The following is an 11,259-nucleotide window of genomic DNA, read 5'->3' on the forward strand; positions in this document are numbered from 1 at the left end:
AATTAAAAAACAAATTGAAATTCCTTTTTTTTGACTTAGCTCCTCTAATCTCTGCCTCGTGGATTATTCAAACAATAGTATAAGAAACCAGAATTTTCTCTACTTGGATTTTCTCTCCTGACTTTATGATGCTGAAGTCATGAAAGATAACTGCATCAATCGGTTCTTTTCTACAGAAATGCACTTTATAGAATTACACATGGGGGATTGAGTCTCTGAGGAAGTTAGAATGACACCATCAAGTCTTTAAGCCATCGATAGGGACTTTACACGAAGGCGATGACTAAACAAAATTATTTATAAGTAGTAGGACAAGAAGCAGAACGATGAGCAGAACGCTGAGGGGTATTTTAATTTATTTTTGCTGTCCAATGAAAATAGCAAAGTGATTGAACAATCAACTCCGTCGTTCTCAGAAAAAGGCTGTGGAATACAGGAATTTCTCGTTTCCCCAATTGGAAATGGAGCATTCTTAGTGCAGAAATTGCAAAAGTATTCTGCCGTCATGCAAAGAAGTAAAGGAATCTTGTTTATTTTAAAGTTCTCGCGAAAAACAGAGATACTTTTCATGGACGAAGTCCTCGGCGAAGCCGTCGGTATTTCGTGGGATCCTATGGTATGGATAATCATTGTCGAATTTTGGACAAATCTCTTGCATACTATTGATTACTTATTATAACACGGGGAAAGCAGAACTTAAATCCAATAGATTCCAATTACTGCCCTTAAAGAAGATTCGTGGTCTTACTGTAGGTTCTTATTGGCTCGCTGCAGAATTTCCATTGTTCTAATTGGTCTATTTTGATGAGTTTGATTTTTGGTGTCGCACACTCAATCACGAAGCGACCTTACGTGGACAACTTTTCACAAGTGGAAAATACTCAGTGGTAAAGATTAAAGCGAAAATTGATATTAAAATTACTTCTTGCAAACGTGCTCAGCTCAAACCTTAATCGTTTAGATTAGAAAACATCTATCCTAGTATCAGAAGTATATTGGCCATTGTTATCACAGTCGTGGTTAATCAGATTCTGCATTGCACTGCTCCAATTTTCTCCACTTTTCATCAGTCAAATCTGTTGGAAAAAGGAACACAAATGCTTTCAGAAAGAGTAGCCATCGGCATTTTATTAATAAAAAGATTTGATGTTGTCGCAAGTCGTCGCAAGTCTCCTCGCTAGTGACAGCGTGTGGCGCCATAATTTTGCGGGTTGCCCATGATCTGCACTTTTAATTCAGATTTAAAAAAAAGAACGCGCATGCATATCACGAGGAGTAATTTACATTCGTCTTATTTCAGTCACTCGAATGATCGATTTGCAAAAATCTATACCGTGAAAGACAATTTTAGAACACAATTTGAGAGCACTGAATGTGGTAATCACTTGAATGTATACTCATATCATGGAAATGTTATATCAACTTATGATTTTAAATTAAAGTAAGATATTTGCATAATGGTGTTTTTCCTTTCACACGAGTTTTGGTGGGTAACAGTGACCTTCATAAAAGCCAAAACGGCATGTTAGATCTCGCAGTCACCATACTGACATTTTAAACTTCACTTCAGAAATATATGAAAAGCATGACCGCTGCGAGTTGTGTGGATTCCATGTTTTGAAAAAGCAGATATTCTGATATTGGCATCTGTATCATGAAACTGACAATTACCTAAAAGGTGTTTGAGGACAACAACGTATCCGTGAATATCTGGTTTTGTGAGGGATGACATGTCCAGCAGAGTTGATCCCTCTGAGGCGGAAAGAAACGCAAGTTTAAGAAGCTCACAGTCATCCGGTGCTACCGAGTCTTGAATTAGGACCTTATCCTGCTCTGATACCATTGCTGCTTCAAACTTTTGAAAAATAATAATAATTGGGATGTAAGAGTACGGTGGGGAAACTCTACTTAACTTTTCTATTTCTCTCAGAACGGAAGTTCAGTTGAATAACTTCAATAGACAACTTCGATAGACAACTTCTAATGCTTGCGCATTGCTTTTTCAGTTGCGCTATTCGTTTTAGCAAGTTTAGTTTTTTAGTTTTCAGTTTTTAGGTTTTATCTCTCGTATCTTGTCCATTATTTTATTTGTGGCTTGTTTTTTTCGATATTTTTCGCTTTGTTGATTTTGTTTTTTGTCATCTTAACCCCCCTCCCCCCCCCCAAAAAAAAAAAATTATCAAATTAATTAGGATGAAAAAATGGGTGTACGATTTAACTGTGGTCAAGCAGACAAGGTTTCCAGCTAAATACGTGTGTATCATAGAGCATGAACCAATGATCTTTAATCACTTCTTGTTCGAAATAACTTGACGGTGAAAGCTTAGTGAACAACGCAGTGACTTGGAAATTTCACAAAGGCTTTGTTGCATATTTCAGTAATAATAATAACAAAACAACAAATTAAGAAAAGCGGCATTCAGGGATAAATTCTTCCAGATGCACGCACCGAACAGTTTTACTCAAAGTCTTACCGTTGTACACTAGAAATGGACAAATTGCACTATTGTTATAGCCATTTCTTCATGAGATAGTATTCACACCGTAGAACCTACTCTTTCACAGTTTTATTTACTATTCATGAGGAGTTTGTTTAATTCAAACGTGAACGATGTCTTAGGGCCTCTTCATATGAGCACGGTTGACCGGGCTAGCCCGGTTACCGACATCTCGCCTCACTCCTATTTCCTTTGTAAAAATTTCAATGTGTTCATATGAGAAGGCGGGCCAGCCCGGTTACCGAGATCTCGGTTGTAGAAACCGAGATCTCGGTAACCGGGATGAAATATTTTCCCATATGAACACTCCAGCCCGGTTACCGGGATGAAAATTTTTCAACTACGCATGCCCAAACTCGTTCCCAGGGCCTCAGTCCACGTTTCGCGCCCTTTTCGACTCTTTTTCATCCCGGTAACCGGGCTGAAATTTTCCCATATGAACAGACGACAAAATTCGACCCGGTAACCGGGCTCATATGAAGAGGCCCTTAGACTAACTTACCCAACGAAGATACTTTCCAACCTGCTCCTTCCGTTTGTCTATGTTCTTCACAGGTAAAAGAACATTTTGAAGCATCGAGTCCAGTTTCTTGACATCTTGCGGAGTGAGAGGGGCTGATTGATTGAAAATAAGGAAACTTAGGTGCCGGTTCTACCCAACCGATTCCTGTTAGCTACATTTCTCCGCTCAGTGCTGAAACCGCGATAATCTTGTAGTTAGTGTGTAATGCCGACTTGCATCATTATTCACCGGCTCCGTAAACTTTGTGAAATAGTTTGACACAGGCAGCTTATTTTAAAGCAGCAAACTTCGGACAAGTTTTAGCGAGTATGGGTCGGTAAAATTCCGGCAGATGTAGACAAGTAGTTCTATAGTTAATGTAAGCATGTATCTACAATAAAAGTCCCTCAATTCCACGCATTGTTTCCAGAACAAAAATGTAGCCTTACTGACTTTTGAATTCTCTTTATCCTAGTGGTGTGGAGGCTCGGAAGCCAGACAGGAAATGGTTGAGTGAAAAGAAGTAGCACTTAGTTAGACATTGATCAATTTGAAATTCTCAGATTCTTTTTTATTTTAAATAATGTATTGACATTAAGTCTAACACTAACTCTATTCCAAATATACGGTCGAAGAAAATGCAACTTTTTGAAAACTGTGTCCAGATCGGCTGAATGTTGCAGCAGATCGGGGACAGTTATCATTTGATCTGTTCTCCAGTGTATACAAAAATTTATTGCTGCATTTTCAGAGTTTAAATACCTTTTTCAAGTTATGTGGCATAAAAAAGTACCTGAAGATCTCACCTGGTGCATCGGTCTCGTCTGAGAAAATTTCCACCGTAGTGTTGTCATAATCTTCGTCATCACACTTCACAAGACCCTCGGCTGTTGTGTCCCTGGTAACTACTTTACCAATGTATTCCCCTTTCCTGATTTCCAGTCGATTGTCTTCTTTTATGTAATCAACAGTGCAACACTTGAAGAGGAGTGGTGCATGTGCTGTCCTAGATGCCAGCTCTGAACACTGAGTTGAGCTGCTGTAGCGGGCATGCATTTTGGTCTTAAAATAATCGACAAACGGATTTGCCACATGTACCCCATCCACACTGACTTCAGCCTCGGTCTGATACAAGGTAAGTAAATAAGATAGTTTTATGATAAGTAGGCAAATTTCTATGTTTTTTTTTTCTCAGAAATTCGGTCAAACAGTAGCGAGGCAGGGTAAATCAACTAAATATTTCCAGAACTGGGGATCGGAAGCTTTTTCCACGCTTAAACACAGAACCCTGCCCTATGAATCTTAGTTTTTCTGCATATAGGTGTGATCCAAACTGGTCTTCAATATTGGAACAACATAACATTTGTCATCTCGTTTCTAGTTATTGCTGAGTGGTGATCACATACGAAAATGTAATCTCTGTAACATTTACTTTTCATGTAGGGTTGTTGGGTTCGGGTGCGTAAGTTAGCGTTATGTTATAATATCTAAAAGTATCTTAAAGAATACTAGTACCAATCACTGTATCGTAGAAGAGGGGAAAATCCTCTAGGTAGGTCAATTCATAAGTTTCAAATACTGTTACATTCGCATGAAAGTCCAGCTAGTTCTAAATGAAGTCGGCCTATTTATTTAATGAACGTTTCGTTTCTAATTCTATGGTTCACTCGAAGTAAAGAAGGGGTTTGAAAAAGCCTAAGTTCGTTAATGTTTACTATCCCCGCTGAAACCAGTTTGAGAAGATTTCTTGATCTTGGGAGCCCATTCAAACAAGCTTGAGCCTTAAAGGAAAGTGATGGAAATGGTAAGGGCGGAGAGGTTAAACCTTACTTACAGTTGAACTCCTTTGTTTGTTTTGTTTATCGAGTTAAAGAAAAGTGGCCATTACCTCTTCTTTTCTCTGCCCTGTTAATTCAAACTTCTCACTGTAAACCACAGAAGTGATAAGAAGCAGTTTATCCCCTTCGGCGAAATTCTTCATCAATTTAGGACTCAGTTCGGCCTTTTCTAAAAGGCCACGGAGATCTGGATCATCGATATATTTCTGGCTAAGTTTTCCCAGTTTTAGAACTCCTTGATCATTACTTAATCTGATGGTTCCCTCCAAAATTCCTCCAACACCCACACCAAGGCTTTGTTCTCTAGATTAAAAAAAATATATACAAATTTCTACATAACTCAAAATGATATGAAATAATGATAACAACTAGTTATGTCAGCGGGAAATAAAGAGGAAGTGTGTTTCTCTCGTTCAGAAAATGATACAACAGCTCCTTTACTAACAGACACAGAGAGAGTGACTTCCACACGACTATTGCAATGGAACGAAAACGGCAAGAACAGTGACAGAGACAAAGAGGATGACAATGACATTGACGATCACTGTCAAAGACATGAAAACGACGATGTCAATAACAGAGCGACAAAGGCAATGACTGATGACAAAGAAAATAACACTGATCGAGACAATAGCATTGTCAATGACAATAATGAGGATAAAAAAATTTTTTTTTTCGTCTTGTCACAAGCGTGGGACAAAGAAAAAATTCTGAGTCCCCGCTCGGAATCTAACCTCAGACCTTCGGATTTCGCACTCCGATGCTTTACCACTGAGCCACAGAGCGGTGAGCGAGTTCTGTTACAAAGTTCATAGGACACGCGTCCTAAATACTGCTAGGATCAGCAATGTCGATACAGTAATGTTTGTAGATAGAAATAAGAGAGATGGTAAATTTTTGAGGATGGTAACAATAACAATGAAAGTGCATGACAATGAGAATGATGATGACGAAGATAACTACATTTACTAAGACAATGGCAATAACAATAACGCGGCATTGATAATGACAATCAAAACCGACGGTGACAACGAAAATGTCGACGATAGCAATGAAAAAGACGGTGAAAGTAACGACTACACCAAAAACTACAATGATGATGACGATCACAATGATAAAGACAGCGACAGTGATACTGACAATTATGTGGACGATGAAAATGCTATGACATTTTCAATTGCGAAGACGAATGTAAACAATGAAAGTAGCATTGAGAGTGAAGAGGACGATAACAATAGCAATGATCATTATGATGACATCAATGATAGGGGTGATGCCGATGTGGATGATGTCGACTGGAATCCCCATTTATATCATTTGAAATGCGAGGAAAATTTCCGAAATTATGTTCAGAACGTCTATGAACAGCTTCCTTCATAGATTGCTTTTTCGGATATGAATGAACAGTAATGTCAACTTTCATCTCGTAAGTGCTTATTTTTAAATGTTCGAGTTAATTTTATTTTTTTTAACTTTTGATGAGTATTTTCATCTGAATAAAGACCAAGTATTATCCTCATTATAAGAAGAATGACTGAAGGCGTTCGAAGAATGCACCTTTGAGAAACCTCCCGTGAATGTTAAAAAACAACACGGCACCGGGAGCTTTACCTCACTTGCTTCAACTCGTCGTCCGGTAAAAACAGTTTTGAAGGCAGTGAAAAAGCCAGGACTAATTACAAACAATTGCGGTTGACTTTCGTGATGTTCTTGCCAGTACTTTTTCTTATTTTTTTGTATTAAACATACTTTGTTGAGATGCAACACGTTGATGTGCCATGCACGAAAAAATTGGGTCAAAGAGTGATCATACCTGGATCCCATGTCAATTGTTTCGTGCGGCGATGAGATAAGCATTTCCTCTTTGATCTTCCTTTCTGCGTAATCACGAAACACTTTAGTATCTTCTTCACTTTTAACATATTTCGCCAGTTCTGCAAGGACTATGACTTCCAATTTTACGAAAGGTCGCTTCCATAGAGGCCGATTCTTTTGTACCACCATTGTCAGGGGTTGTACCTTATCGATTTCACCGTGAAGTGCGGGGAAGTATCTATGACTGAAATTTTCCGCGGCAAACTTTCTTAGTGACTCTTCCATGATCTGAAAACAAATCGGAAGTAAATCGATAGTCAATTCACAATGCATTAAAAATTATTCGGGTCAAACCCACTGTAGTAACTGTCATCACATTAATATCATAGGGACCCGTCAGAGACTTTCAATGCAACCTCTAGTGGAGACCAATCGGGTTTTACTCTTCCTGAATGAGATGTTAGCCTATGGCAGGTTACCCTTGCCATCGTCTGCTTGTTGAATTTTTTAAAACAAAATTTTACGGGAAGGGTGTTGAAAAAATTTCCGATTCATTATCCAATTGATAAAAACCCTTAAGTTAGCTACATTTCTAAAGGTCATTTACACTCCAGGGTGGGGGAGGCATTTTGTAAGTAATGCATCTTAGGAAGAAATGAACACAATGACCTGGCCAAGGTTCGGATCTACAGCTTTTGAATCGGATCCCAGGGCTTGACTGGATCGAGGGGGTGGGGGAGGGGAGTAAATCTGCAAATGTCTGTGATCAGTCACAATTGTCGCCATTTGATAGCTTTTAACTAAATTTTAGAACAATTTTCATCCAAACTTTTGGATAGTTGACAGTGGTCAGTTAGCTCTATGCAGACCCTCTAACTGATTTCTTAAGCATGGCTTCAGTTTTTCTAAAACATTTGAGCTTTCCCAACAGAACATACTATAAAATCAGTTTTAGTATGGCTTTGCTGACAAGGTATTTTGACGTATAATTAGTTGTCATTTCTTAAATCGGCTGAGAATCTCTAATATCACCGGCAGATGATTCTGTGTCTCGCACATCATAATATTTTGCGTTGAATATAATGCCTTTTAAGATATTTTTTTGAATGTTACTATCGCCGGATTTTTCAAGATGCTTATCCAACTTTTTCAAATAAGGAAAAAAAAGGAGAGAGGGTAGTTTTACTTCACGACGAGTGTGTCTCTATGCTCACCGCTATTGATGCATGACTTCAAACATCATCATCTAAAAATGGACCCCGTAATAACGGGGAAAAGCATGACAAGATACAGCTGCATTTTGAGTTACCGTAACTCAAAACGCAGCGGGCTAAGACAGGCGGAATACACTGAAATAATAACCCGTAAAAAGTCCACAACAACCAATTAGAACTAGGGTGATCATCTCAATTTAATGCACACCAAGAATACGTAGTTGGAACAGATCGAAATCAAACGTCACCTCTTTCATTTTCTTCGATAAAGGAAACAAAATATTAAAAACTAACCAAACATAGCAAAAAACCGCAGATTGTGCTAACACAGAACGATTGTTCTGGAATCAGATAAGTTCAAATCCTCACATTGGAAAAAGGCTCATCTTTGATTCGAACACAGTCCTCGCAAAAAAGAATTCTTAGTCTATCGTAACGAACATAACGACTTCCATATCATATTGTTGATCCTAACGGCACACAGAATGTTCATCACGTAAGAACCTAAACTTTATAATGTGACGTTTAGCTTGAAAATGAATTCGCTGTTGCTCATTTGGTAGACTTTCCGACCCGGAAACCAGAGTTGATCAGAATTCTAATCCTTGCGGAGCACTAACATTTTACTAGCACTCTATATATCGATAAAATTCTTCATCGCGGGACCCTTTATAAGCGACTAACGTCAGAAAAATGTCAGACGGAAACGAACCCTCACTGGCCTTTAGAAATGTAGCCAAATTCAGGGGTTTTGTCATTTGTCGGAACTGGAAGGCTAGGCTGGTCAATTAGATAATGAATCGGAAAATGTTTTCGACACTCTTCCCGTAAAGTTTATTTAAAAAATTCAATCAAAATAGTGAATCAAGACAATTGACAAATGTTTTCAATGATATGAACAGATGTTTATAATTATTGGTGGAACTCTGTTTATGAATGGACGAGTCCGATAAATCGATCCCTTCGACATCATGTGCGAATATTTGAGAATGCGGGATATCTGTCACAAGAGAGAAAAATTTTCCATTCCATGGAATTTTTTGTACCACCTCGTTACATTCATAGTTAAAGCTGTTGGCTCTTAGGCAGGGATATGGTTTGATTCTCCTTAAAAAACTCCTTAGTTGCATATTATGGCAAACTATGATGATAATGTTCAAATTCAACACCTACCTTTTTAAGTAGGAATGTTCAATTTTTTTCTGGATGGCTCCAGCTCAGGTTATCGTGAGTAAACTCATGACTCAATGAAGATATTAGTTTAGGAAAAAAAATACGGGCTATATACACATGATCATCTGACAATCTTTATTTCGGTTTCCTTCGAATCACGTCGGCTAATGGTTTTAGATTCTAAAAATATAACAAAGCTGATTTTGAGATACCAAAAGAAAGTTTTCATCACCCCTTTGATATAATTTTCGTGGCGATTACGTTATTGCACGTCGAATTGTACGGCAGTTTTGTTTTGTTTCAAGCTAAGTACCTGATATAATCACGCCGGCAAAAAACAGAGGTTAATACTATTTAAACCAAGAAAAAAACTGAAACAGAAAAAAATCATTATCCAATGATGTTGGGTGTTTTTTCCATGCGTCGAGGTGTGTGACGGATATATTTTTAGATATACGTTTCTGACGCTCCGCTAAAACCTTTCGAAACTTTTTACAACTTCCGAATGAATTAAAACCGCCGGAAAAATTAGAACTACTACCGGAAGAGTTACAACGTACAAATCACCATAGCAATGTTATGAAATCAGAGATGTCAGACCTTACGAGAGAGATACAGAATCATGTTTCCTTTTCATGGGAATAATTGGGTTGAAAAAAAAAAAACAACTACACCAGGAAGTATTTTCAAATATATAGCATATTAGCGTAGTTTACAGGGCTGCTATTTCAATCTGATGATTGCATCTATCAAAACTGATCACTTCAGGAAGAGAAGGAAAAGTTAATCTCGTCGCAAACTGGAACAAAATTGATTAAACAAAAATTCTCACATCTTTTAAGGAGTACGTGTTTCCCCTCTTAAAGGAATAACAAAATCAGAACGTAAATGGCAGTTGAAATATTAAGTGACGACCTGTTCTGAGGCAGCCAAAAGCATTAATCAACTTATTTAGCCCCGAAGTTGTTTTGTTTCCTAATTTCTAAAGCACGAGGTATGTAGGAGATAACTTCCATTAGGTCTTTGGGTTTTGTAACAGGTCGATAGATCGCCGATACCCATTTATACTGATGGGTGAAGATAGCCGAATAAGAGAGTTCTTCGCAGTCTAACTATTATAGAATATCTTTCATCAGTATATACCACTCAGGTGAATAATGTTTTCGCACGCGCTCACGCTCCATTCACCTCCGAGCAGCCGAAGAGACAAAATCGCATGTCAAGAGTTCAAATTTCCACGCATTTTCGGTCAGTGTTGGAGAAAGTGGTGGATAAATGTGAAAGTGGTGGATGAAGTGATTAATTCACCGAGCCGCTTTGCGGCTCGGTAAGTGTCCACCACTATTCATTTCCACTCAGGTGAATAAATGTTGATTAACGTCACAGGTCGAGGATACTGATCTAGTTTCTTCTCAACTGGCTTAAACTAGTAAGCTGCGAATGACATTTTCCCCTATAATAAATGTCAAACACCCTCGCATTCCACCTCTATCTTTAAATTTGTCTTATATCTCGGCGAAGCTGTGTAGCCGAAGTTAGGGAAAATTGGGGTGTAAACATCAAATTCAGTTTTGATAGCATACTTCTTTTTATGAAAATTAAACGCAATAGATTCGGCAAGATGTTACATAATTTAATTTTGGTGCAAACTTTTAATTAGCTGCGATGTACAATGTTATCTGGAGAGAAGCATTTATTTGCTCGTATTTTTTTTCGCAAGAAAGTCCTTCAAAAGTTACTCTGAAAAAAAAAAACGAATGATGGTTACGGTGAGAAGAAACATTTTTGGGTGATTTAATTATTTCAACATCTGTCTCTAACGTGCTGTTTAACCCTTTTACTCTCAGAAGTGATTAACGTGTTACTTCTCCCTCTAACATTCATGCGTTATCCAGCAAACGGGTGATGAGAATACTCAAACTTTATCAAACAAATCAAATAAATTAAATAAATCAACTGCCATATGCTCTAAGTCAAAAGTTGTGTTGCATGTATGAAATAGTGTGCCCCTTCGAAAATCCACCTTTTTGTTAACTTTGTTACTGTTTTTTTTTTTCTCTTTTCCAACTTAATCCACTCTGGATTAGCTTCTTCAGTTGAATCAAACAAGGTAGGGTTTGAGACCTGTTTCGGTCTGATTCAGGACCATGTACTAAAGAGATCAATGGATCAAGATACATTGTAGAACTTCTATTAAACTGAAAGAGTAGGTCTATGTT

The 11,259-nt window shown here is 37.9% G+C and overlaps 1 protein-coding gene across 2 annotated transcripts; it reads right to left on the reverse strand.

Annotated features, from left to right (window-relative positions):
* Nucleotides 1-339: 339 nt before the first annotated feature.
* Nucleotides 340-9,174, reverse strand: LOC113670827 (uncharacterized). 2 transcript variants are annotated; one of them, XM_089198692.1, is made up of 7 exons: nucleotides 9,041-9,174; nucleotides 6,652-6,941; nucleotides 4,889-5,141; nucleotides 3,807-4,125; nucleotides 3,001-3,113; nucleotides 1,672-1,752; nucleotides 340-1,076 (listed from the first exon to the last, which is right to left on the reverse strand). In XM_089198692.1, the coding sequence occupies exons 2-6, from the start codon at nucleotides 6,936-6,938 to the stop codon at nucleotides 1,672-1,674; spliced, it is 1,053 nt and encodes a 350-aa protein (XP_089054818.1). In that variant the 5' UTR covers nucleotides 6,939-6,941; nucleotides 9,041-9,174; the 3' UTR covers nucleotides 340-1,076. The 2 variants fall into 2 exon arrangements, with proteins under 2 accessions (XP_089054818.1, XP_089054817.1); XM_089198691.1 differs by having other exon boundaries at nucleotides 1,672-1,855.
* Between the last annotated feature and the right edge of the window lie 2,085 nt (nucleotides 9,175-11,259).

The sequence above is a fragment of the Pocillopora damicornis genome, chromosome 2 (genome assembly GCF_964200805.1).
Source record: "Pocillopora damicornis chromosome 2, jaPocDami1.2, whole genome shotgun sequence".
NCBI classification, from domain to species: domain Eukaryota; kingdom Metazoa; phylum Cnidaria; class Anthozoa; order Scleractinia; family Pocilloporidae; genus Pocillopora; species Pocillopora damicornis.

What these genes read in the sequence shown, in the direction of transcription:
- LOC113670827 (XM_089198691.1), bottom strand. Translation starts at nt 6,938, where the DNA reads ATGGAAGAGTCACTAAGAAAGTTTGCCGCGGAAAATTTCAGTCATAGA. An exon ending in ACAATTGACATGGGATCCAG is followed by an intron (nt 5,142 to 6,651) that starts GTATGATCACTC and finishes TTTTTAATCTAG; the next exon opens with AGAACAAAGCCTTGGTGTGG. An exon ending in TTGGAAAGTATCTTCGTTGG is followed by an intron (nt 1,856 to 3,000) that starts GTAAGTTAGTCT and finishes ATTTTTCAAAAG; the next exon opens with TTTGAAGCAGCAATGGTATC.